Here is a 23042-nt window from a genome sequence, read left to right as displayed (position 1 = left end):
CTCTACCATATAGCATCCTAGTGCATAAACATATAAGTCATATACTGGCTAGCTTATATGGGTGTTGGCATACCTCTTCGGCTCTAACGACCGATACTGGGGTCTATCCTACCCCTCCTATCACATATCACATAACATCATGGCATACTAGCACATAATCATCAAAGATAACAACATACCAGATAATTATCACAAAGACAATCATCTCTACTATTACTCTTACTAGCGGGCCGACCTTGGTGCTTTAGATCCACTTCTACTGGAAGGTAACTCACTCAATGTCGTGTAGTAGTTGAACTGTCTTCGGTGCTGGGATCAACTCCTCTCAAACTTCTGCACACAACAATCTTCCTTAATTACCCTTTTATACTCATGACCCTTTCAAGGGTCAACCCATGTCAAAGTCAAAGTTAAGGTTAACACCCTGGTCAAAGTTAATCTTTTGTCGAAGTCAACATCTCGTTGACTCAACTCACCGAGTTGGTCACACCAACTCGTCGAGTTCCATATTCCACAAAATTCTTGAACTTCGATCCTACTCGTCGAGTCTTTCAAGAACTCGTCGTGTTCCTCCTAACCAGTCGAATTCTCTTTGAACTCGTCGAGTTCTCCTTCATATAGAATCGGGACCATTTGCTCATGACTCGCCGAGTTCTCTCGTCGAGTCCTGCTTCATATCATTTGGGATGTTTAGCCCTTGACTCGTCGAGTTCTTTATAACAGTCGGAACATTTGCTTTCAACTCGCTGAGTTCATCCTTGAACTCGTCGAGTTCTTTGATTTTCAAGTCTATAATCATGTCCATCTTGCTGAGTCCTATTCTAGACTCAACCAGATTGTTCAGAAATAGAAAAGGTTGGGGAACCACAACCCGACTCACTGAGTCCTATGAACGACTCATCGAGTCCCCCAAAGTCCAAGTCTATTAAGTCGATTTCAGTCGGGCTTATTGCATCCAAAGCATATATCTGACCTCCTAGGGTCGATATAACACGTAAAGTTACAAACTTTACGTGCATGCATGGGTGTTATGAAGCTAGAACACCAAAATTAAGCCATAAAGGAGTTCTAATGCATAAGATAGGGCCATAACTCAGTAAAGGTGGCAACTTTAAGCTTCCTGAGCTCAAATGTTCCCACATCTGAGGTCATCACTCTAATATGCACTCAAATCCTGAAAGTGACTTGGGAATGGCCCAAAATAACAATACACAAACCCTAAAGAAGATCTAGGTGATGGATAACCAAGGTTTAAGCTTTATACCTTAAACAAGCTGTAAATGCAACCCAGTCTTTGAATCTACCGCCTTCTTCTTGAATCTTCAAGCCTTTTCTTCATTCTCCAAGCTTTAAATCACAAAATAGCTCAAGAACACTCAAAATTTAATTAGGGTTTCATAAACAGGGTTTAGAGGTGATGGAGGCTAGAATGGAGGCCATATAAGGTGATTAAATAGGGTACAAACCCTAAAATTTAGGGTTTCATTCAGATAGTTCTACTCGTCGAGTAGACTCTTCCACCGGCGACCAAGGTCCGCCCCTACTCAATGAGTTTGGGGTCTCCAACTCGTCGAGCCCCTTCATAATTCTTATTTAAAATAAGTACGAGGAACCGAGCATTACAAATCTCCCCAACTTATTTTAGAATTCGTCCCCGAAGTCTGTTGCTGCATTTGGAAAAAGCTCGGGGTAGTGCTTCCTCATCTCGTCCTCCGACTCCCAAGTTCATTCTGAGCCCTTGCGGTGGTGCCATTGGACCTTCACCAACTCAACCCTCTTATTCCTCAGATCCTTCGACTTCTTGTCAAGGATAGCTATTGATCGCTCGATGTGGTTCAGACTATCATCCACATGAATACCCCTAGAGGTACCACTGTAGAGTCATCTACCAAGCACTTCCGTAGTTGGGAGACGTGAAAGGTATTGCGAATTTGGCTAAGCTCGGCTGGCAGATTCAACCTATACGCCACCTTGCCCACCCGAGATGAAACCATGAAGGGACAGATGTACCTAGAGTTCAACTTGCCCCACTTCCTGAATAGGATGACACCTTTCTAATGTGACACCTTCACGAGAACCATATCTCCAATAACTCAATAAAGGTGGCAACTTTAAGCTTCCTGAGCTCAAATGTTCCCAAATATGAAGTCATCACTCCAATATGCACTCAAATCCCGAAAGTGACTTGGAAATGGCCTAAAAATAACAATATTTTTCCCTAAAAAGATCTAGGTGATGGAAAGTCAAGGTTTAAGCTTTATACCTCAAACAATCTGGAAATGCAACCCAAGCTCTGGATCTACTACCTTATTCTTGAATCTCCAAGCCTTTCCTTCCTTCTCCAAGCTTCAAATAACAAAATGGCACAAAATAGCTCAAGAACACTCAAAAGTTGATTAGGGTTTTGTGAAAAGGGTTTGGAGGTGATGGAGGTTGGAGTGGAGGCCATATAAGGTGTTAAAATAGGGTGTAAACCCTAAAATTTAAGGTTTCATTCACACAGCTCTACTCGTTGAGTCAGGGATTCCAACTCGTTGAGTAGACTATTCTACTCGCGACCAAGGTTCGCCCCTACTCGATGAGTTTAGGGCCTCCAAATCTTGAGTCCCTGTATAATTCTTATTTAAAATACGTACCAGGAACCGGGTGTTACAAATTTTGGAAATATATATATATATATATATATATATATATATATATATATATATATATATATATATATATATATATATATATATATCATAATATACATATTTGGAGTTGTCCTTGGAATTTTGAAATTGTTATTTTTGTTTAATCAATGGTTCGAATGATCACACGCCCAATCCATGGCTCAAGATGTCCCATTTTGTGGTTGTAAATTTTGATGAATTTACATTTGAAAGTGTTTAGTGCAAATGAGAGCAAATTACGAATTATATACTTCTGAAATCCAAAATGGATCAATTTAGGAAATTGTGATCACTTTGTTAAACTTAAAAAAACTTTGGTTATTTACTCTAATTCTAAAAAATTATGTGATCAATTTGTGATTACCCTTTGATAACTTATCTCAAATTTATTTTGAGATATTCACTAATGTGATCATATTTGCAAGTTATTACGTCGATCAATTTGGGCCACATTCAATATTAAGAGGTATGGAAACTCCAATGGTGAAAGTGTGATACTTCTTATAGAAACTACACGAATGCGTCAACAACTTGCATAAATAACCCTTTATATCTATAGATTACAACACATAACGACATTAGTTTCAAATATTTTTCTGAATGCCCATTACGGAATCTATGGTCATCATCTTTTATCAAATTACAAAGATAAATTTTTTATGGAAAGCATGGAAAACACACATACCGATTTTGAAGAAATTTATGAAAAGCTACATCGTTGTAGAGCAAATGAATGAGGCTATTTAAGATGTACATGGTTAGACTCTAAGTATCATCAAAAGACTCTATAATGATCATAAACTATCGCTAAGTAAAAGTGTCTCATACAATGTAGAAATTAGAACCCTTACAATTTTGTTTGACACAAACACCAATCATGCATCAAGCAATGTCACGATTAAACTGATTGCAAGGCAGAGATGAAACTAAGTATAAGTGTCATATATGATTAAAATGACTGTAGTGACATCCAACAATTGTATGCTCATCACTCATATGTGTACGACTTTATTGGAATGTTGGGAAGCCTAGATTGCCTCTACTGGGCATGGGGTTGTTGTCTGAATGCCCATAAAGGGCAATACACCCGAGGCGATCATGGTTATCCAACCATTATACTTAAGGTGGTTGCCTCACATGGTATGTTGATATGGCATGCATTATTTGGCACACATAGCTCCCTCAATGACATTAATGTTCTAAACATATCTTCGTTACTTGACGACATGTATAACGGGACTGCACCCGACTCATCCTTTCAAGTATGTGGAACATCGTACAGTAATAGGTATTATCTTGTGGATGGGATCTATCTGGAGCGTGCTTGTTTTGTGAAGTCATTGTCTTTTCCAAATGATCGCAAAAGGTTGAAGTTTAAGAGAGCTCAAGAGAAGGAGAGGAAGGATGTTGAACGAGCATTTGGGGCTTTGAAAAAACATTGACATATTCTAAAATATGCCGCTCCTTATATGGAGGAAAAGAAAATGAGTGGGGCGATGTACACTTGTATCATATTGCATAATATGATTCTCAAAGATGAAGTGCAATATGTGAGTATAACGAAAACGAGATCGTTCCACTGACACAAGCCTTAGAGGCAGTGGCGGAACCAAAAATTTTGATATTGGGGTACAAACATTATCAATATATATTATATGTAGTTATATAATATCAGACATTAAAAAACATGTTATAATCTCTTTAGATGGGAATACAATAACATGAAAAATATTTATAATTATTATATACATATATATACATATATATATATATATATATATATATATATAATAATAATAATAATAATAATAATAATAATAATAATAATAATAATAATAATTTTTTGAGGGTACTGTAGTACCCCCAACGCCCCATCTAGTTCCGCCACTGCTTGTAGCAGATTCATTTTAACCATCAGTGAACCACCGTGACTCGCCACCACCTGACTCTCTGAAGCTACAATTAGTGCTTCTGTAGCGTCTTGTTGTTCGTTGGTTTGAGTTGTGCATGCGATTAGCAGAGGTGAAAGGATTAGAATACCAAGAATGATGGTTGTGAGGAAGCGAGCCCATGATGAGAAACCAAGTATGATCGTTAGATATACGGCTATGGTGAGTGCGATTAGTGAGAAGTTGTTTAGATGATGTTTGTCATGAGTCGTGTTTGAGGGGTTTTCGTGAACGATAAACATGAAAATGAGGGAGATGAGAGATGGAACCACGACAAGAATTAGTATGAATTTGGTTGGTTTGCCGTCGAAGAACGTCAGGTAGATTTGTATTAGTATCGCTCCGCTTAGACCGAGAAAGCCCTGAGGAAATGAAAATTACAAAATTCTGTTATAACATAGCATATTCATAAGATCATACATTCATATAGTTAATCAATGACATGAAGCTGCAAAAATGGAGTTGATGGATGTTAGGATTTATGAAGCTTTTGTTGATCTTAGCTAGCGTTCATGAAAATTTGTACATTGTGAATGTAGTAGTACCGTATGAAACTTAAAGCGTATGGTACAACTTTCCAATGAGTTTAATTCAAATGTTTTGTATGAGTATATGATTCACGCGGCGGTTTTACGTTCACCTTAATCTCTAACTTTTGATTCATCAATCATCGGAATGTAGAATCAAACGAAAAACTGATAGATCGGAACAAACTGTAAACGTGCCGGTAGGTAAAAATGCACCACCTGATTGATAATTGTATGAATTACCTTCATAATGCCGATCGTTGTCCCACCGTAATCTGGAAAATTCCTGACGGCGACGACGATATTTGCGGTATTGAAGAAATTCTGAGCGTGTGACGCCATGAACATGAAGATGCACATGAGCAGGACGCTCGACTTGTGAATACGTCCGGTGATAGACGACCACATAAGGAAGTAACCGAAGAAGCACTGAGCCTCCAAACAAGTAGATGATCGGAAGTTTGCATTTGAAACGGGAAGACGACGACATTAAATTGTGGTGATTATTAGTGACGACGTGATAGAGGAGACCAGCTAAAACTCCGATATTAGCGCCGATGTCCTTGAAGATGAAGATGGTGTCGAGAGTCGATTGGTCGTAACCTTGGCTGGATTTGAGGGCGGCAGAGTAGATTCTGAAGGCGTAGGAGGCACCACTTCTTAGAGACATTATCCGAGAGAGAGAGAGAGAGAGAGAGAGAGAGAGAGAGAGAGAGAGAGAGAGAAAGAGAGAGAGAGAGAGAGAGAGAGACCTTTTATATATTTAATTATGTTTAATTTTTTTTTAAAATACGAGAAAACATCATAAATGGTCCCTGTGGTTGTGAAATGACGAAAATACCCTTAAGTTAGCGGACAAACTTAACGCAGTTAGCAAAAAGAACCAAACATGAAAAGTTTTGAAAACACAGGGACCATCTGTGAGGTTTTTAAACCACGGGGACTAAACTTCAGATTTTAGGTAACCACAGGGACCTTATACAATGATCTTACTTTATTAAATATGATATAAATTAGATTTTATAAAATGTTTTATTTTATTTTGTAGATTTCAGGGGATCGTAGAAACAAAATTATTTTAAATTTTTTTAATGAAACTTGTATAGAAAATATCAATGTTCTAAATAACGTAAGGCGTGACTTAATGATAATGTCAAGTCTCAAGCTTTTCCGAGCCTTGACGAGTCACGTCGTTTTGTAAGACGTGACTTAAGGCAGAAATTTTATACGTAATTCATATTTTTATATGTATTTTCAACTATTATTTATTTTTATACACATATATAAGTCAATGCGGAGTTTTGGTAAAGTTTGGCGGCACATACAAGCTTTGGAGTGCAATGGGGCAAGCTTTTTAGAACATTGGAAAATATAATGTTCATGTAACAATCCATTTAAACTCTAATAAATACAATAATTTTTTTTTCCATATGCTTAAATGTAATGTTTATAACCAATATGTATACATAGGGCCGGTTCAGACGATGGGCAACCCGGGTGACCACCTAGGGCCCATTTCTCTAGGAGCCTAAAATTTATGGCTATGTAATGTGTGTGTGTGTGTGTGTGTGTGTATATATATATATATATATATATATATTTCAGTATAGACGTGTTCAATTAGAAATAACAAGCAAGCCAACATGTTAATCTTTTGAAGTAATTTGAATTTGAACCAACTTTAAGCCTAAAAATCATTTAGGTAATATATATATATATATATATATATATATATATATATATATATATATATATATATATATATATATATATTACCTAAATGATTTTTAGGCTTAAAGTTGGTTCAAATTCAAATTACTTCAAAAGATTAACATTTTGGCTTGCTTGTTATTTTTAATTGAACACGTCTATACTGAAAAATAAATGATTTTTTTAATCTTTATTATATTTATCTTTGAGGGACCATTTTATTATGTTCACCCCGGGCCACATGTACGTTTGGACCGACCCTATGTATACATATTATTTTACCAAATTAACTTCAATGCAGTAAAACCTACGAATGTTATGGGTGAGTTTTGCACCAATCTTATAGCTTTCACAAAAAAAAACACTTCGTTTTGAACGGGATGTCTCGTTTCGTTTATTTTAACAAAATGATTCAGTTAGAGAAAATGCTACCAGCTACCTAATTTTGCTCATGTGGTAAACTTCAATTAAGTACTCTATAAATAGAAACCCATGGACCATTGGATTACTCGCAAAAATAAGAAACTATGGAACTTCTATTTCTGGTTATATCTTCCATTACTTTCTTCCTCTTCCTCCATGGCCCCAACCTCTACCGTAGAAGAAAACTATCGTCGGGTCATGTCGGCTTTCCCATCATCGGAAACCTTCTTGAGCTTGGACCTAAACCCCATGAGTCCCTTGCGAAACTCTCCAAGAAACTGTTGGCTTGACACAAGCCTGCAACCTTAATTTTAACAATGGAATAGTAACAAAGTAAAAATAGAGCACAATGCTTCAAAGTTGGAAGCTTTTATTCACTGAACTGAAAGGGAAAGGAATACATTCAACGTGCCTACTGCACAACTATTTAAACTGAGAATTATGCTAAAAAGACTGCAACTACCCCTACTTGCATAAGACCGATACTCTAGTGCCAACATGGCTTTGAATTATTCAAAAAAAAAAAAAAACATGACATTAAACCATTTCAAAACTAATTTCTGAATTATTCCAACATTGTCCTCCCTAATTCAGAAATCATACCTTCATTACTCCAAGGAGGCTTCGCATCTCTTCAAACTTTAGTTTTCCCAGTGACTTGGTCAGGACATCTGCTTTCTGCTCCTTGCTGCTGACATGAGAGACCAAAATGTTCCCATTCTCAGCACATTCTCGGATAAAGTGGAACCGGATATCTATGTGCTTTCTCCTCCCGTGGAAGACATGGTTTTTCATTAAATCTAGTGAGGATTTGTTGTCAACCTTCAATTCAACAGGTGGCAACTTATGTCCGGTTATCTCACTGAGCAATCTCCTGAGCCAAATTCCTTGACAGGCTGCCATGGTGGCATCCATAAATTCTGCTTCACATGTGGAGAGTGCCACACACCTTTGCTTTTGTGAGGCCCATGTAACCAAGTTCTCATTCATGTAGAATACCATCCCTACTGTGCTTCTTCGATCATTGACATCATTTGCTAGATCACTGTTCGTGTACCCTTTTAGTGTGACACTTTCCTTTCCTTTTGAGTACTTCAAACCAAAGTTCAGAGTGCCCTTGATGTACCTCAAAATGCCCTTCACTGCTCGTAAGTGATTCATGGTTGGCTTCTCCATGAACCGACTAACAATTCGCACAACAAAGGTTATATCGGACCTGGTATGAGTTAAATACCGCGGCCCACCAACTATACTTCGATATTCTGTGGGATTCACCAATTTAGATTCATCTTCTTTCTTAAGCTTCAGCTTGTGTTCCATGGGAGTCTTTGTGGGATTACAGTTTTGCATACCTGTTTTGGCAAGCAGATGCTTGGCATAGGACTCCTGTTTTAGTGTGATCCCTTCTTCCTTTTGACTTAGTTCAATTCCCAAGTAATGGGTTAGGAGTCCCAAATCACTCATTTCAAACTTGGAGTTCATCTCCTTCTTGAACAACTGAACACTTTTAGGGCAGCTCCATGTGACAATGAAGTCATCTACATACACTCCTACAATCAAGACATGTTCATCATACCTCTTGGTGTAGATAGAGTATTCATAGGCACACCTTGTGAATCCAATGTTCTTCAGATGTCGATCCAGGCAAGCATTCCAAGCCCTGGGAGCTTGTTTGAGCCCGTAAATGGCTTTAGAAAGTTTGTACACCTTGTGAGCTTGGCCCTTTTTCTGATAACCATTAGGTTGACTCACGTAAACTTCCTCTTCTAGGTTTCCATTTAGGAATGCTGATTTGACGTCCAGATGGTGAACCTTCCACCCATTTGAACCTGCTAGGGCTAAAATGAGAAGAATTGTGTCAATTCTGGCCACAGGGGTAAATACCTAATCATAGTCGATCCTATGCCTTTGGACATACCCTTTCGCTACAATCTTGGCTTTATGCTTGATGATCTTCCCACTTGGATCCTTCTTCAGTTTATAAACCCACTTCAATCCGATGACCTTGCGATTCTTTGGGAGATCGACCAATTTCCAGGTGTTATTTTTTTCGATTAAGGCTAATTCAGCATCCATCGCCTCTTGCCACTCCTTTTCTTACTAGCCTCAAGGTATGATGTAGATTCTTCATCGCTTCGTATCAACATAAGGTCTTCAGGGGGTACATGAATTTCCTGCGTGCTTTCGTACAAATCGGTAAGAAGCCTGAACCTTTTTTGAGCTCCACCGCCCGTAGAGCTAGAAGCGGTGCTCGGAGTCGCTGCCTGAGACGATGAGTCGATCGTAATAGGGTCACCTTGTGCGACAGGGGTATATGGGGTATTTGACGATATCGGACTACCTGGTGGGCTTGATTGTGGGTAACCCAACATATGTGACTGCTCACTATTGGGCCATTTAGAAAATGACCCACTTACTTGATCCGATCTAGTTGCTTGATTTTGAGCGTCCGTCCTCCATTCTCCATCATCAATAATCCCATCGAAATCAAATCCGTCGATGGTGAAGGTTACTCCTGGGGTCGCCTTGATCTTGACACTCTCTTCCCATTTCCTAGCTCCATTTTCTTCGAATACGACATCACGACTCACATACAACTTCCCAGTGTCTGTGTCTAGAATCCTATAAGCTTTCGTCCCTTTTTCTACACCGAGATGAACCAGAAGCATACTCCTATCTTCAAGTTTCCTCAAACTCCCTTTAACAACTTTCATATGGGCTACGCACCCAAATACCCTGAGATGTGCTATATGTGGCTTTCTTCCAGTCCACTTTTCATACGGAGTCACTTCTTTCAAGGCTTTAGTTTGAGCTCTGTTTAAGACATAAACAGAGTACGAAACAGCTTCTCCCCACAATACATCAGGCATGGACATGGTCTTCAAGTTGCATCTCACCATCTCCAATATAGTTCGATTACGTCTCTCTACTACTCCATTTTGCTGTGGAGAGTAAGGAGACGTGTAATGCCTTTCCAATCCGATTTCTTCACAGTACTTAGTGAATTCGTTTGAGAGAAATCCTCCTCCGTGATCAGTTCTGAATACTTTAACATTCTCCCCTGTTTCAGTCTCTACTTTTCTTCTGAAAGTCTTGAATACTTGTAAGGCTTCATCCTTTGATTTCAGTAGGTATGCCCAGATCACTCTACTGAAGTCATCAACCATCAACATGAAGTATTTGTTCCCATAGGGTGTTGGAGGAGTAATTGGCCCACATAAATCACCATGGATTAATTCAAGTTTTTTCTTTGCCTTGAAACTCGTCTGATTTGGAAAGGGTTCCCTTGTTTGTTTTCCCACTAAACAACCTTCACAGAGATGTGTGGGAATTGTTATCTGTGGCACTCCTTCAATCATATTCTTATCAACCATTTGTTTTAATGAATTGAAAATTATGTGCCCCAATCGTTTGTGCCACAGCCACGTTGAGTCTTCAACTTCTCCGGCAAAACATATTGCAGTATCTTCTTCTAATTCAATCTTGTAGAGTCTATTCATTGATATTCTAACCTTCATGAGTAGCTTGCCATTTGGGTCATGTACCCATAAGAATGGGTCTTTAATCTTGATCTCATCTCCTCCCTCTGCTAATTGACCCAAATTGATGATGTTACTACATAAATCAGGTATGTAGTATACATCATTCAATTTTCGATGCCCACTATTTTTGCATTTAAAGACTATAGACCCCTTTACTTCAATTCTCACTTTCGATTCATTCCCGAACTTTACAAAACCATGAATCGATTCATTGAAGCTTCTAAATTTAGTCTTGTCTCCAGTCATATGATTATTGGCACATGTGTCCATGTACCATGTGCAGGATAACTTCTTTGGATTTCCATGGGTTCTCAATTGTGGGCTAAGGTTTTCTTCATTCAAGAATACAAAGCTCTCATCCTCGTATGTTGCCAGCAACACGGCAGGTTCATCTTCATGATGCTCATGGACTAGCTTACTCTCATGGCTTCGTTCCTTTCAAGAATTCTTACATTCAGATGCATAATGCCCATACTCTTGGCAATTGTAGCACTGAATGTTACTCTTGTCATGACTACTCGATGCATCGAAATTGTTCTCCTTTTGGTGAGGTGTTCCGCTTCTGCCACCGCGACCACCACGGCCTCCTCCGTTTCTTCCTCTTCCTCTGCCACGACCGCCACGTGAACCACTTAAGCCACCTCGGCTTGCTCTTTGTTTTGAGTCACCTTCCGATTTCTTTTTATTTCTATCGGACCACTCCAACAAGAGTTTCCGATCATCTCTTTCACATGAGCTCTTCATCCGTTCTTCATACGCCTTAAGTCTCTCGATCACCTCTTGAACGGACATTGATTCCAAGTCTCCAAATTGCTTGAGTGTCCAGGCAATCTGAAGAAATTTGGATGAAACTGCCCTCAATAATTTCTTCACAACTTGAGATTCTTCTACCTTATCTCACAAGGTTCGTAGTGTGCTGACTGTGTTGATGACTTTTCCTGTGAAATCATCAACACTCTCTGTTTCCTTCATACTCATGGCTTCAAGTTCAGCTTTGAGTGTTTGAATCCTTGCAACCTTCACTCTGTCTGCCCCTACAAACATAACTTTTAGAGCTTCTCAGGCTTCTTTGGCAGTCTTCGTCTCCGCCAATGTCATCAGCAAATCCTCAGGTATCCCCTGATAAATGGCAGCCAAGGCCATATTTTCCTTCTTTGCTTCAATAAGAGTGTTGGTTGTTTTGGGTTCTACTGCATCCCAAACACCCTGGGCCAGCATAAAAACCCTCATCTTGATTGCCCATGCACTGTAATTGCTTCTTGTTAACATCGGGTAGTGCAGGGTGATTTTCCCATCTTTGTCACCATTCCCATTGCTGCCACTGCCTGCCATTTCTTCTTTTCTAGGTTGATACTAGGGCTTGTACCAGGTATGCTCTGATACCAACTGTTGGCTTGACACAAGCCTGCAACCTTAGTTTTAACAATGGAATAGTAACAAAGTAAAAACATAGCACAATGCTTCAAAGCTGGAAGCTTTTATTCACTGAACTGAAAGGGAAAAGAATACATTCAACGTGCCTACTGCACACCTATTTAAACTGAGAATTTTGCTAAAAAGACTCCAACTACCCCTACTTGCATAAGACCAGGACTTTAGTGCTAACATGGCTTTGAATTATTCAAAACAAAAAAACATGACATAAAACCATTTCAAAACTAATTTCTGATTAGGCAGCATTACCAGCATGGTGGCGTCCACACATGATGCCGACAGAGAAATCCTCCAACGCAATGAGGAGGTCTGCTCCGGCCGTATCGTCCCAGATGTCATCACCGCCTTGGATAACCATGACATGGCGGTCCTATGGATCTCACCAAATGAGGAGTGGCGGACCATCAGGAAAGCCCTCAACACTTACCTCATCCACCAACACAAACTCAACACCCTCCGTGACCTTCGCCAGAACGTTGTCGAGGGCATGCTGGAGTTCCTCCGGGAATCCGGGCGGAAGAAGGTGGCCGTGGATATAGGAAAGTTGTCATTCGCAGTGGCGCTCAACCAGATGTCAAACACATGCCTTTCACTAAACATGACCAGCTATAAGTCAGATGATATCGGTGGGTTCAAGACGGCTGTGAAGACATTGATGGAGGTGGACGGGAAGTTTAACATGGCAGACATATTTCCGGTGTTGAAACCGTTGGACCCTCAGAACATACGGCGGCAGGCGAAGGTTGCTTATGATTGGTTCGATAGAGTGACAACAGGTTTCATAAGTGAGAGACTAAAGCATCGAATGTCGAGCCTTGAGAGGTTTGGTGATATGCTGGATTCACTGTTGGACTACAGTTAAGGAAACGAAGTAAACTTCAATCTCATACATATCAAGACTTTACTTATGGTAGATTCTCCTTCATTTTCCTTATTTTACTATTATTTTTATAGAAAAAACATTATTTAAAAGAAACACTAAACAAGGCATAGATTCCAAATATTCTTAATGCTCGAGTTGTTTAGATTTTTTTTTTCTTTCTAAATAATAAGTAACTATGGTTTTTTTTTTTCAAATTTTTAAAGAGTATCTAATATAATCTGTAAGGTTCAACATATTTAAGTATTTAATTTGAATCAGGTTGGTTCATCGTATAATTCAAATCGTGGCAACTTGTTTCCAATAACATGGCATAATTAGGACTTTATTCCACCAGAAAGCCTTTAATACTCCAACTACTAAGTTTTTTTTTTTTTGGAGGGAAACGGTGATATCATTATATACTTATAAAAGAAACATTTTTCAAAGCATCACATTCATTTGGAACTCTCATGCATTTTTTTCTTTCACCACATTCATTTGAAACTCTCATGACTTTTTCAATTTCTTTCTAATAATAATTATAATTTGGTTAATTAGGTTAAATAAGTATCAAACCTAAAGTGTAATCATATATAAACTAAAATTTAATATTAAAATACTATCTTTACTTTTACTTATAAAGTTATGTTTTTAACATTTAACATATTATATTTAATTTATTAGTTTTAATATATTGTTGGATGTAAACCATTATTATTTTAAAGATACAATTTTGGAACAATTTGTATAAAATACTTAAATTATTAATTGATATATAATATTACAGAGTTAACTTAAATATCAATTATAATTTCACTTAAACAACCCAAAAAATATTTTGTAAATAGTTAAAAGTGATAAATTATAGTGTCTTTCTAATAATAAGGTTAAATAAATATCACACCTAAAGTGTAATCATAAAAAAACTAAATTTCAATTTTAAAATAATATCTTTACTTCTACTTATAAAGTTATGTCTTTAACTTTTAACATATTATACTTAATTTATTAGATTTAATTTGTCGTTATATGTAAACCATTATTAATTTAAAGCTACAACTTTAAATAGTTTGGACTAAGTACTTAAATTATTAACTTAAATATAACACTACAATGTCAACTTAAATATAAATTTCAGTTCCACATAAAAAATCAAAGAATATTTTGTAAATAGTTAAAAGTGATAAATTATAGTGATAAATGCAAAAACTTAATTTAACTTAAATTTAACTAAAATATTTCCAAAAGATATTTTTATAATCATCAAAAGTTTTCAAATCAGTAGCTTAAAACAACTTACAAAAACAATCGTTAAAAACAACTCAATATAAATGATTATATTGTTATCTTTAAAATAAAAAATAATGTTTGATGTTTTAAATAATTATAATGATGAAACTAAAGCATTAAACAAATAAATTTTTAAAAAATAATTAACAATAACAACAATTATAAATGACATTAAACCATATATTATATTTAATTTTATTCATGTGTAACTTGTAGGTAGAAATTATTCAAACGATTGAAATTATGAAGTTATAATAGATGTATCTATTATCATCTAATTGAAAATAATCAATATATTATATCAATTTAGTATACGAATTATTATATCAAATTTAACAACGACGTTATTGTTATATATATATATATATATATATATATATATATATATATATATATATATATATATATATATATATATATATATATATATATATATAAAGACTTCAACCATATAGATGTTTCTGCGCATTACAATGTTAACTTAAATATAAATTTCAGTTCCACTTAAAAAACCAAAGAATACTTTGTAAATAGTTTAAAGTGATAAATTGTAGTGAGTGATGCAAAAATTAAATTTTAATCTCAATTTAACTAAAATATTTCCTAAAAATATTTTTATAATCTTTAAAAGTTTCCAAATAAGTAGCTTAAAATTACTTACAAAAACAATAGTTAAAAATAACTCTATATAAATGATTATATTGTTACCTTTAAAATCAAAAAGTAATATTTGATGTTTTAAATAATTATAATGATAGAAATTAAAACATTAAGAAAATTAATTTTAAAAAATTAATTAATAATAACAAAAATGATAAAACATTAAACCATATATTATATTTAATTTTATTCATATATAACTCGCGGGTAGAAGTCATTTTAAATAATTGGGATTATGAAGTAATAATATATGTATATATTATCATATAATTCAAAATAATTAATATATTATATCAATTTAATATACAAATTATTATATCAAATTTAACAACATCGTTATTGTTATATGTTAGAAAAAACATATATTTGTAAATAATTCAACTATATAGTTGCTTCTGCACAACACGCGGACATTTGCCTAATAGTTAAGGAGCCACATCTAGCATTTAGCAAGCCAACTACTTCTAGTAATTTAAGATAAAATTCACTACTTTTGATTTCCTTTTTAAAAATAATTACTCCAAGTTTTCCGCTTGTGAAACGTTCCTTACAAAAAGTCCAAAAGTTTCATATTGGTTTTATGTGGATCGTTGAAAGAGACAATGAAAGAAAATGATAGTCGGATTTGGAATTATAGAAGTGTTGGATAGATCATAATAACCAAAAATAATATTTTAATATTCTCAAATAAAGAAGTATACCAATAAGGTTTGATAATTGTTTCATTTTGTATATATAGTGAACCCGATGATGCTAATGAAAGATTTTAATATCCATGTTCCGTTACAGGATTTGTTTTCAGTAGGGACAGAAACAAGCTCAAACACAACAGAATGGGAAATGACTTTATTCCTGATATATTCTCAAGAGTCCGAGAAGAAGTGTCCACAATAGTAGGAAAAGATGGGAAAATTCAAGAAGCCAAAATCCTTGATTTGCCATATTTGCATGCTCTTATCAAGGAGACAATGTGACTCCATTTATCAGTTCCATTATTAATACCTCATAAAACCGAAACAGAAATTAAACTCGGTAAATATGTTGTGCCAAAAGATACACAAATTCTTATCAATGCCTGGTCTATAGCACGGGACCCAAGGTATTGGGAGGAGCTAAAAAAATTCAATCCAGAAAGTTTCTTGGGAAATGAACTCGACTACAAGGGTCAACATTTCAAGTTTATACCATTTGGATCAGGGCGAAGGATGTGTCCTGAAATTCCCTTGGCTCATAGGGCTGTGAGTTTAATGGTTGCATCGTTTGTGTATCATTTTGAATGGAAGCTTCCACATGCTAGGGAAGAAATGGACATGAATGACATTTTTGGCCTCGCTTTGCTAAGGGTAACACCTCTCGTTGCTACTCCTGTACCCGTTAAATAAGTGCATAGATTGTGAAGAGATGATACAACTAGCAATTATTAACTATGGTTAAATAAGTTCTAGTTTTATTTTTAAAGTTTGTAAGCTTTAGTTATTGTGTAATATACTTTTAATGTACCGATCATTTCCAAATAAGTACACAATACATCTTCCAAATATCATCTATAGTACAACGTATGTAGTTCACAAGCACCAGAATAGACAAACTAACATGTGTTTCTACTTCTAACAAAATAATACAATAATTATTAATAATATATTAAAAGTACTTAGAATTATGGCATGTATGGGCCGGTTTCAGTTTCGTTTTGTGGGTTGGTTATAACATCCTAACCGAACCCAAACTAAAAATTTTTGGTTTTAAAAAGGCCTATACCCAAAACCAATTGTCCTGATTTAATATGATTTGTTATGATAATATTTATGATATTTAATGCTTTTTATATATATATATGATCTTAGAGCATATATTAAAAATCCTTTATTTTTTATATGAAAAGTTGAAAGAAGATTTTTATTTTATAAATTATTTGGCGTGATGTTAGGCTGGAGGGAGTAATGCTACTGAAACCACACTACTTTTTATGCCACATAGATGCCAACTTATAATTTTTCTCATATCATCAATTTGATACCACACCAAGGGTGGGAGAATGGTTAGGAGAGAGAAAAGAAAAAAAATTGATTGGTTGAGAAAGAAGAGAGAAATCAAATAAATAAGGAGAGAGAGAATTGGGAGTGTGATAGTATTTTGGTGAAGAGAGAGATTGTACGGTAAAAACCGTAGTGAGGGGATAGTGTTTTGGGTGATGATGTGGCGGAACTATCGGTTAAAACCAAGTCCACTCCCCTGTAGCCTTAGTTTGCGAATGAGTCTCCAATTTATGCGTATAATTTGAAAATAAATTCGACCATTCCTTCTAAAATTCATCTTTATTGATCCTGCAGAACTTCATGCACATAAAATTATCCACATCGTGTATTCTTTTTCTAAGGGCTAGTAATAAAGGATAAAAAATAAAAAAATAGAAATAAAACATAAAATTATCCAAATCGTGTCCTTAATTAAGAGGTAGTAAATAATTGCTTCTTTTTTATTCTAATATCATAATTCTAAAGGCTTAAATTAATCCACGTTGTTTTTACATATGTTCATGGAAGAAAATAGAAATTGTAGACAGCAGTTCTCTTCTCTCACGAGATACCCCTTCAAAAAGCCCCCCTTTGACTCCTTTCCATTAAATTCAATACAAACACTCACCACAAACTGAACCACTTCCCGTGACCCTAACAATCACAACCCAACAATGCATATATTGCATGTGAAATTATACAAAAATCATCCTTGCACTTCCTCATTTCTACGTTACAAATATATGACGAGACTTGTTTTTTAATTTTTATGCATTCTATAAACTATCAAACAACTAAATACCCTAAAAACTTGCACTACGATTAAAAAAGTACATCAGAGTTTCATCACGAAATGGGTAAGGAACGGAATTCCCAAAACCCAACAAATATCCATTTTGTGGATATCCATGAAGTAGTTCATGAAGAAGATGATGAAGAGGAAGAAGAAGAAGAAGCCAAACAAGGTAGTAAAATGGCAGAAAAAGCCCGGTCAAACCGGCCACAGTTGACCAGGCTTCGAGATGGCAAAAGAAGTAATAATATTCACAGGGGTTTCAGCAGACAAGTGTCACTAGAAACAGGCGTCTCCAAGATTAACAAAGCACATAACGAACAAAAAACGCTTCCAAGAAGCGGAAGAAGTTTTGGAGGGTTTGGTTCGTCTCATAGTCATGGTATTGACCCAAATTGCAAGAATGGAGAGTTTAATATTTTCAGAACAAAATCCACTTTAGGAAAACAGAACTCTTTCATGTTGCCATTGAGAAAAGAAAGTGGAATGGATCAGTTTCAGAAGAATATTGGCGATGATGGTGTTGCACTTCTTGATCAATCTCTTAATAAAAGTGTTCCTGCTGGTAGATACTTTGCTGCTCTTACAGGACCCGAACTTGATCAAGTCAAGGTATATATTAGTAATTGTTTTTATCTTTAACGTATTAAGACACCAGCAACCCTTTAAGTTAATTACCTATTTGCCCTTGACTCTTTGCAGGATACCGAAGACATTCTTCTACCAAAAGACAAACAATGGCCATTTCTACTTCGATTCCCAATTGGTTGTTTTGGTATGTGTCTAGGGTTAAGCAGCCAAGCGATACTATGGCACAATCTTTCAATCAGCCCAGCCACCAAGTTCTTACATATTCCACCATATATTAACCTTCTTCTTTGGATTTTGGCACTATTGGTCCTTGTATGTGTCACGACTACTTACCTTCTGAAATGCATATTCTACTTTGAAGCGATTAGAAGAGAATACTTCCACCCTGTTCGTATCAACTTCTTTTTTGCACCATGGGTGGTGTGCATGTTCTTGGCGATAGGGGCTCCACCTATGATATCTCAAAAGGAACTTCACCCAGCGTTATGGTGTGTGTTCATGATACCTTATTTCCTTCTCGAGCTTAAAATCTATGGGCAATGGCTTTCTGGAGGGAAGAGAAGGCTTTGTAAAGTGGCTAACCCTTCTTCTCATTTATCGGTTGTTGGGAACTTTGTTGGAGCAGTTTTGGCTGCGAAAGTTGGGTGGAAAGAACCAGGGAAGTTTCTTTGGGCAGTTGGGTTTGCTCATTATCTTGTGCTTTTTGTGACATTGTATCAGAGATTGCCTACAAGTGTAGCTTTGCCTAAGGAGTTGCATCCTGTTTACTCCATGTTTATTGCAGCTCCATCTGCTGCTAGTATTGCTTGGGAGGCTCTGTATGGTGAATTTGATGGGTCTGCAAGGACTTGCTACTTCATCGCACTGTTTCTTTATATCTCTCTTGTTGTACGACTCAATTTCTTCTGGGGATTCAGGTAAAAGTGTAAAAAAGTAAATCCCCAATTGAGGTTTTGCTTCTGAAATTGATGATTCGATTCATTATGTTGCAGGTTTTCAGTAGCTTGGTGGTCTTACACGTTCCCAATGACTACCATTTCAATCGCAGCAATCAAATACGCAGAATATAATCCGAGTGTCGAAAGCAAAGGAATTGCATTGACACTGTCGTTTCTCTCATCAACCATGGTGTTGGTCCTATTTGTGTCCACCTTACTTCACGCATTTTTTTGGCAGACTTTGTTTCCTAATGATCTCGCCATTGCAATCACTAAGACGAGACATATCAGAGACAGAGAGAAAAAACCTATGAATTTGAAGCGTTGGGCAAAGCAGTCCTTGGTGTCGATCAGAAAGAACGGTTCAGGAGATAAGCAAACACTTGAGAAAGAATAAGAACAATCGAACATCAAGTTGTGAGATTCGTACAGGTAAACGAAGCCATGAGCCATATATAGTTTGTGATTTTCATACGAATGTATTAAACAATTCCTATCTATCATCAAATGCAAATGTATCTTACTGGATTTATTAATTGAACGTATACTTTTTATTATATGCCTGAATTACTTAGAACTAGGCGTAATCTCCAGGGTTGCGCAAGATTAGTATAACATGTTAAGATTAGTATACTTTTTATTATATGAGTGAATTACTTTTTATTATATACTTAGGCGTTGCGCAAGATTAGTATAACATGTTAAGATCGACGATTTGAATTTCAAAAGAGACTTACGTGGAAAATATTGAGGGTAAACATATTAATCGAAAATCACATCAAAACCGAACCAACAAATATAATTGAAGCATTATAATCGAACCGTTACTAAAAGATGGTGTGATTTCTAATATTGATAAACTAATACATATGATTCCCTTATGGTCTCTGAGATATGATTTTTTTTGGGGTTTTAATCCAAACTACGGATTTTTTGGATTGTTGATCATTTTGATCATGTTTGATTGTGATTTTGATTCCTCGAAAAACTGAAATTACTGTAATACCCTTATGTATTTTTTTTATTCTTTATCTATTTAATTAATTAAAAAATAATAAAACACACACACACAATCTCTCTCTCTCTCTCTCTCTCTCTCTCTCTCTCTCTCTCTCTCTCTCTCTCTCTCTCTCTCTCTCTCTCTCTCTCTCTCTCTCTCTCAATAGATTTCGACGACTCATCCTCTTCACTCTCCACCATATTTCGACGACTTCCAATGCTCATTTACAATCCTTGACTAAGTGTACACAAACACAATCAACTAAACGAAGAATCATATTGTATGATTTAAATCTTTTTTGCTTCAATTTTTCAATCACAATCAAACAATACACATTGGTTTCTTCTTCTTGTTCGCATCACAATTTCTAGATCTCTGATTCTTTTCCAAAATCAAAATGTTCTCATTTTCTTCTCTTTTTTTGTTTAATGGAATCTCGATCGTCATCAAACATATTTCACAAACCAAAACTTTTCTATTGTTGTGATCCGAGTTTGAGCATTCATGAGACTTGTACGATCGATGTTCAACGCAAAAAACCTGCAATAGAAAATCAAAATTGATAGATTACAATTGAGATTCCATGAACAGAATAAAGAGAATCGATTGAAGATTTCATGAGTTGTTCTTTCTGTGAAGGCTTCTAGGTAATAAGACATCTGCTTAAACACGCATACCAATTTCTAAAAACGATAACCACACACAAATACAAATCAATTTCATATTCTTATTTTGGGGTTTTTTGCTTCAAAAAACAAAATTCGAAAACAAAACTGAAAACTGTATTGGTCAAACTCTATAAAAAACGAAATCAGAACCAGAACCCAAATACATTCATCAAATTGAGACCTAAGTTTATCAAATTAAACTAACCTGGATGCATTGGTGAAATCAAAACCTAAATACGATGGTCTTTCTCATGATTATTCCAGTCGACACCGACACCATCCCTTGCTTACTCATTCCTTCTGCCACCATGAACCACCCCAAATAAGGATGTTTAAAAGATCGAGTGGTAGAGGCCGGAAAGTGAAGGAATAAGTAGACTAAAGATTGGGAGGAGGAAAAAGATGAACAAGATATGGAGAAAATTGACGGTGGCTCATCCTAGGTTTTCTGGGGAAGAAATAGATGAGGATGGGTTTTCTTGTTTGTTGAGAGAGAGAGAGAGAGAGAGAGAAAGAGAGAATGTGTGTATGTTTTATTATTTTTTAATTATTTAAATAGATAAAGAATAAAAGAAAAAAATGCATAAGGGTATTACAGTAATTTCAGTTTTTTGAGGGATTAAAATCACAATCAAACATGGTCAAAAGGACCTCCAATCCAAAAAAATCATGGTTTGGACCAAAACTCCAAAAAAAATACATACCAAAGGGACCATTTTTGAAAATTTTTTCTCTCTCTCTCTCTCTGTCTGTCTCTCTCTCTCTCTCTCTCTCTGTATATATATATATATATATATATATATATATATATATATATATATATATATATATATATATATTAGAAACTGAGAATTTGAGGAGTAATGGCGTCACGGTTATCAAGTATTTAACTTTGACTTAGATTTAAGTAATACTGTAACGACCCAATTTTCACATCCAAAAATTTCGTTTTAAAACCTTACTTTAGAAAACATTAATAATTAAAACATCGTTTGAACAAACCACAACACAACGCAACCCATGTTTAAAAGCCAAACCATACAACCTATCAAAATATCAGAGTACAAATCCCAGTGAATCTCGTAAATGCGGAAACCAGAGTGTGTGCATGATGTGCCGCTACCGCGCCAGCTCCTTCCCCTTCGGTGAAGAGGTACCTGAAAACAAAACTGTAAAACGTAAGCACAAAGCTTAGTGAGTTCCCCCACTGTACCACATACCACATAATCACATAACATACGTAAATTTGTCATACATATCTGGGTGCCCGACCTACCCCTTCGGTCCTCTCGACCGGATACTGCCTAGCATATCTGGGTGCTGGCCTCCCCTTCGGTCCTTTCGAGCGGATACTGCCTAGCATATCTGGGTGCTGGCCTCCCCTTCGGTCCTTTCGACCGGATACTGCCTAGCATATCTGGGTGCTGGCCTCCCCTTCGGTCCTTTCGACAGGATACTGGGGACTATTTCACCCCTACTACTACTACCACATAACACATATATCACATAGTCTAGCAACCCTAGATGAATATCACAAAGACAATCATCTAATCACACATCTCCTACTGGTGGGCCGGCATTGTGGCCTTAGACCCACCGCTACTGGAAGGCGACTCACCTCAAAGTAGCTGCTGAACTGATCGGGAACTGACTGACCGCTGCTGCTGCTCCGAAACTCCTCCGACTGCAATTCCCACAACATACTCAATCACACACTGCTAACTGTCCTTTGGGTAAACTGACCATTTTACCCCTGGTCTAACCCTAAGTCAAAATCAGGGTCAACTTTCAGTTGACCCGACTCGCCGAGTTGGCTTTCCAACTCGCCGAGTCCATATCCAGACGATTGTCCTGAGTCCCTGGTTCTACTCGTCGAGTTAGGCTATGACTCGACGAGTTCTTCTTCTAAACTGACATTAAAGTTCTTCGTCCTACTCGCCGAGTTGTATGAACAACTCGTCGAGTTCA

At 36.4% G+C, this 23042-nt stretch overlaps 1 protein-coding gene and 1 pseudogene across 1 annotated transcript; both read left to right on the top strand.

Annotated features, from left to right (window-relative positions):
- Nucleotides 1-7385: 7385 nt before the first annotated feature.
- Nucleotides 7386-16451, top strand: LOC145035133 (cytochrome P450 76AD1-like; annotated as a pseudogene).
- Nucleotides 16452-17807: 1356 nt separating this feature from the next.
- On the top strand, nucleotides 17808-19963 carry OZS1 (C4-dicarboxylate transporter/malic acid transport protein). The gene is made up of 3 exons (XM_078982662.1): nucleotides 17808-18489; nucleotides 18580-19385; nucleotides 19461-19963. The coding sequence occupies exons 1-3, from the start codon at nucleotides 17938-17940 to the stop codon at nucleotides 19801-19803; spliced, it is 1701 nt and encodes a 566-aa protein (XP_078838788.1). The 5' UTR covers nucleotides 17808-17937; the 3' UTR covers nucleotides 19804-19963.
- Nucleotides 19964-23042: the final 3079 nt, after the last annotated feature.

The sequence above is a fragment of the Lactuca saligna genome, chromosome 3, assembly GCF_052625555.1.
Source record: "Lactuca saligna cultivar CGN05327 chromosome 3, ASM5262555v1, whole genome shotgun sequence".
In the NCBI taxonomy this organism is placed as follows: domain Eukaryota; kingdom Viridiplantae; phylum Streptophyta; class Magnoliopsida; order Asterales; family Asteraceae; genus Lactuca; species Lactuca saligna.
The sequence above is the reverse complement of the archived record's forward strand: the minus strand, read 5'-3'. Positions and strand labels throughout refer to the sequence as shown.